Source organism: Pelecanus crispus, chromosome 10 (assembly GCF_030463565.1).
Source record: "Pelecanus crispus isolate bPelCri1 chromosome 10, bPelCri1.pri, whole genome shotgun sequence".
NCBI classification, from domain to species: Eukaryota; Metazoa; Chordata; class Aves; order Pelecaniformes; family Pelecanidae; genus Pelecanus; species Pelecanus crispus.
Window position 1 is genome coordinate 17719433 of NC_134652.1, and position 6000 is coordinate 17725432.

The window sequence follows — 6000 nt, forward strand, 5'->3', positions numbered from 1 at the left end:
TCCCCTCCTTCCTCCACCCCCATCCCTCCCTTAAAAAACAATTATTTTGGATTTTCACCACCTGGAAATGTTCCAGTCACCATGTCTTGCAATCCTGACATAGCCCTCTAGTGCACTAGTGTGTTAGTGTTCAGTACACCTCCACAAGCTATCCAGGATTGTTACTAATTCTTGGCATGAAACATGAGATATCAGTAAAGTACAGTAAGTCTTTCCATAAAAGCATAGTAAAGAGTGAATCAGACTGCAAAGTTAAATACATTCTGTGTACAAGATCAGCATGGCAATGACTGGTACACTAATGGATATCATAGTATTCTGCCAGCACTAGTACTCTGGAGGACATCACTCTTAGTTACTGCTTTGAGCATCTATTGGAATATATTTGAAACTAGTTATGTTCTGGGTAAGAAAAGTGGAAACAAAGGATGATGGTTTGTAAGTAAGCATTTGGCTCCTTAAAGGCATTTTTATAGGTAATTGAAATTTAAATTCTGGTAATAAATTAGTACGTACCATGGCTAACTGTTTGCTCTGCCTACGGCCCAACTCATATTCATATATTTATTCAAACTTATCCAATTAGACAATCACTTATAATCAACAGTATATTAAAAGACTCAATTATTTATGTTCATAAATGTGAGACATTTTTCATTTTGGCACAGTTACAGAGGTTATACTTCTTTAATCATGTTAATCATAGCCAATCAATACCTGGTACCACAGTCTGCACAGAAACCAAGGCACAGGTGAGGGATGGTTATAAGACTGAGTAAAAAGACAACTCAACAACAGCATAGTGAGTTATGTGCCTTATTCATTTTTAGTAGTATTAGTACAGTAAATGTAGATACACAAACTTGAACTTTTTTTTACAGAACTGCTTTTTGAAGTGATTCACACCGAGATTCCACTTGAAATAAGAGCATCCCAAGAGACTATTCCACAGGGGAGCATTCCCATCTCCACTTTGCATAAAATATGCAGCATTGAAATGTACTTCAAGTATTCATGTAGCTTTGTGCTCTCTGCTTATCCAATTAAATATAGGTGGTAACTTACCTACCTTTTCACAGATATCGTTCAGGGAATCTTTTCATGTGCATGTCTGACAGCAAAATATATACTCCTTGGAGTGTTTCTGAGTTCATTAATAAACGTGTGTATGTTTTTGTTTAAGGTTCCGATTTTAAAAATGTAAAGTAGTTATGCTGCAGTTTCTTGTGATAAATAACCAGGGGGACTGCCTCTTTTTAGCTGAGAGGTTCTCAGCCTGGGAGAAAAAATCATTCTGCCCTTGTTATAGTAAGTGGTAGATGATTCCTGGCTTGACAATAATGTGATATCAGAAGGTTCCTCGCTGTATTGGAGGGATTGCAACCAATCACACATGCCTAAATGAGTATGAAGTGTCACACAGCATCACTTTTACAGCTGGAATGGATCATGACAGATCACCTGGTCTGTCTTCCTGACCCAGCAGGAAATTAGCTATATCTAAACCATTCCTGACAATTATTTATCTGAGCTGCTTTAAATGCTCTGATAATGGATACATCACACTTTATTCCAACAGCTTATTATCCTAATTATCCTAACAGCTAGGAAACTTTTTGAAAATCTAATTTAAATCTTTCTTGCTGCAGTTTAAGCCCATTACTTCTTGTCCTAGTCCAACAGATACGGAAAGTAACTTACTCCTCTTTCCAGAAATCCATGTAATACTTAGAATATAAGAACCTAGTAACAGCTGTACTAGCTTACACCACCAGCTCCGAGGCCTGTCTGTAACCATGGCTAAAAGCAGATCATAGAGAAGAGTAAAAATTTGGCAAATACTCATTCTCCCCCTGACTCAAATTCTCCCAGTTTCCATCTGGGATTTCATTAATCAGAAGTGTTTTCTTCTCCCACATTTATTTGATTAGATCATTCATCCTCAGGACAGTCCTGTTAGACTGCCTCTAAATTATGCAGCTTACTGAGGCTTATTCAGCTCATACTGGCTTGTGAACTACTTTAAGCTGCTCTAAACCAGTTATGGTTATATTATTTAAAGCCTAGCAAATAATAATCCATGCTACAATGCGTAGCATACTACCAGTGTATCACAAAGAGACCATCAGTTTCCTTAATTTTTCTGAGGACATTAAAATTGATGTAAATTAACTCCCAGGAATTTCAGAAACAGTGGAGAATTAAGAAATGGAGTATATCTTTTGGGTCCACTCACTGCAGAAAGCGGTGACTGTTTAACTGGAAGTCTTTTTTCAGCCTCTCTTTTACTCAGGCTGTTCTCTACTTTGGCAACAAGAAAATTCTGTAAGAACAATCTTCAGGCTTAAGAGTTGGTATCAACGTTCATTGATGCATACCATTGAAATCTGTACATTTCTATTGCTCACACAGATTGTATAAACTATGCCTCATTTGCTTTTTAATCAAAGTATTAGTGCTGACATTTTTAGTAGTAGAAAAAAGGGTTGACATAAATGGTCTTATACTTCACTGCAATTCTAGATTCTAAACTGACCTACATTTCTTGGAAATTTTCAGCTTTAATATCCTGTAAATTACACTAGACATTTTATTCTATTAAAAAATATGAAAGTGATGCCTCAGCTTAATTGATATTAAAGGCGCACTCCCTTTCTCCACAATGAACATATCTGAACTTCTGAGACACTGTTGGGTCATACAAGTTAGTCAGAAAGCCCAGTTTCACATCAGTCAGTTGTCCATCACATCTAATGTGGGCTATAAAATGTTCTTGACTCTCTTTTTTTGTTGTTTTCAGTTGCTGGATGGCATGGGAGCCTAGTCTCGGTGCTTTTTATGGCCCAGTAGCATTCATTGTGCTAGTCACCTGTGTTTACTTTCTCTGCACGTACGTGCAACTGAAGCGCCATCCTGAACGCAAGTATGAATTAAAGGAAAAGACAGAAGATCCACAGAGAATGCCAAGTACTGAGATGGGCCATGGTCATATTACAGACTCTGTGTCCATTCCCCAGGCAACCTGCCCCATGATTTCTTCTTCCTTATTGGAAAATGAGCATTCATTTAAGGCTCAGCTTCGAGCCGCAGCATTCACTTTGTTCCTGTTCACTGCTACTTGGACCTTTGGAGCACTTGCCGTATCTCAAGGTCATTTCTTGGATATGATATTTAGCTGTCTTTATGGAGCCTTCTGTGTGACCTTGGGGCTTTTCATCCTGATCCATCACTGTGCAAAGCGAGATGATGTGTGGCATTGCTGGTGGTCCTGTTGTCCATCTAGAAGAAACACCTATTCTGTCCAAGTTAATGTGCGCCCAAAGGTTAATGTCAACGGTGACACTCAAGTTCATGCACCTTGTCTTCAAGAATCACCATGTCCCAACAAAACAGCTGTGTATAATCATCCAGCAGCTAGCCACTGCAAACTTACTAACCTACAAGCGGTTCAAAATCATGTTAACTGCCTTTCACCTGTGACACCATGTTGTGCAAAAATGCACTGTGATCAGCTACTTGATGATGAAGCTCACATTCATGTCCACAATGAGGGAACCTTCAGACCCAATATGCACATTCATAGATGTCTGAAGGGCAGAACTAAGCCACGTTATTTCAGTCGGCATAGGTCTGCAGGTGAAAGAGAATACGCCTATCACATTCCTTCAAGTATTGATGGCAGCATCCACAGCTCACATACAGACAGTCCCCACAGTACGCATGATAGCCAGTCAGGTCACAGACGAGCCTGCTGCTCAAAAAGCGATCCATATCCTACTGTCAACCAGCCCGAAAGTAGCGATGCAAGTACTGTAATATATAGTTGTGCTAAAATGCCAGAAAGTGACACTGTGCACCATCCAGCTCATTTTGAAATGCACCCACGGACACAGTCATTGCCGTTTAATACGACGAATCACAACGGAATTCTCAAGGGAAACATGCATGAAGCCATGATATACAGCTCAGATAGTACAGGAAATATCAAAACTGGCCCTTGGAAAAATGAAACTACTGTGTAGTTCATGGGCCATCATAATGTGTTTTTTCCCCCTAAACCATCATTATCTTTGCTTTTATTCCAAACTAAATAAGATGACATATTTGGGTAGCTCATCAGTAAATTGTACAGCTTTTCCATCTTTATTTCCATTTTCTTAGTAAGAGTCTAAAAGAGAGAGATAGCGACAGTTTTAAAGTGAAGTTATTTTTAAAACTTATACAATTATTCCGAAAGATAATTAGAATGAAGTCTAGACAATTGAATATGAGAGGCAATATACTTCTGTTACACATAACAACATTTCTTTAGATATACATCATTTCCATTCATTGTTTTCACTTTTGTTCTGTAGTAACTTTAGACACTTTTTATAAACATATCAGCATCCTAAACTTTTACTTATTTATTTTTGTAGCAAAATATTATTACTGTGCCATGGATTTTAATCAGAAGTGACTATGGTAGAAATGATAAACAGGATTTTATAAAATTACAGCTTTTTAGATCTACAAAAGTGATACTGCCTCTAAAGATCTTCTGTAGCATATGGCCTGTAAAGTTGTGTAATGTACAGTCTCTGTTCTGTCCTTTTTCTTGTTGGAGAGAAGTGCTAGGTAATGTCTCTGTTACATCTATGGTGCTGTATTGGTTGTATTTTGCATGACGTATGTCAGGATATTCCATTTGCTGTTTTCTAGTGTTACATGTGTTAAAAAAAAAAGAACAAAAAAAAAGTGTTGTACAAGGCTGTGAAAAACCCTATTGTTATTAATCTAGAGCATTATAAATCTACAGAAAAAAAAAATCACTCTGCACTAGTTTAAGTGGCACAATCCTTTGTATAAGGTTATATGATAGCTTTGATAAGGGTCCACTCTAATGTCTTTACAGAGCATGCACTACTCATTGTATGTGACACTGTGCGGTGTAATAGCAATCGTCTCAACAAGTTTTACACTTCCTTGTAAAGTATGCCTTTTGAACAAATCTGTAAGCTGTTTCATGATAACCTTTCCACATCTATTAAGGTAGAGCAGTTTTATCATTAACTCTTTGAGGACTACAGTTATTTTCTTAAAATAGCTTATTCTAGTTCAGAGACACTGTATATATGATATTGTCTATTTAGTTACATGATCAATGTAGTCCAGAGTTGTCAGGAAAGAGAAAGTTCAGTCATTTTCCACAAACACACTTTCTTAGAGTCCATCTATTAATTTCACCACTAGCCTTCTGAAAACCCATTTCCTCCCCTAGCAAATTTCAGATTGTCTTTGTCCATTAATGCAAATTTGACCTTCAGAGAAGTTCTTTATGTTCCTGATTTCTGCTGAATTGTAGGGCATGCCAGGGTCAGTACCATTCTCTATTAACAAGGCTCTTGGCAAGAAATTTTTTCATGTTTCCATGAACATCTGGACACAAAGCATCAACTCACAGTACAGAACTGCATCATAATTATCCCTATATGAAGTAAAACCACTTTTTTTCAAATAGGAAGGGTGCAGAATAATAATGGATCACAGAAAATTAATAGGAACATAAAGCTGAGAGAAAAATGTCTATGGTGGGAAGTGAGCAGTGCATCCATAAATAAGAGAAAAAGCACAATTCTGTATGGCCACATGAGAAAGTTTGCTGTCATGTCTTAACACAGGCTTATGTAATTGCTACATTGCTGCAGAGAGGAAATAGAAAATTCTCTTGAGAGATCATCAGTCTGCGATTCTCTGTGTATATGTTGCAGAAATCTTCACATACTTCAACCCATTATTCTGTTATTAGCCGTTTATTAGTCTCTACCTTTTTTTTTAAATATGTAGGAATACATTTCCTAATAGTGTACATAAAGACGACAATTGTAATTGTTAGAATGTTGTAAAAACATGTAAGTCAGATGAATGTGTTCTGCAGTGTTGCAGGTGGGAATTAGTACTCAAAGGGTTAATGCTCAGTATCTGAGTGCAAGAAATCTTGTTTTTCTGTATTTTTGTAAA

At 37.2% G+C, this 6000-nt stretch overlaps 1 protein-coding gene across 1 annotated transcript in view; it reads left to right on the forward strand.

Annotated features, from left to right (window-relative positions):
* Nucleotides 1-4022, forward strand: part of LOC104032468 (adhesion G protein-coupled receptor A3) — a 285114-nt gene extending 281092 nt beyond the window's left edge. Inside the window, exon 19 of the mRNA XM_075717669.1 lies at nucleotides 2801-4022. Within this exon, the coding sequence (XP_075573784.1) occupies nucleotides 2801-4022 (1222 nt within the window). The remainder of the gene's footprint in view (nucleotides 1-2800) is intronic.
* Nucleotides 4023-6000: the final 1978 nt, after the last annotated feature.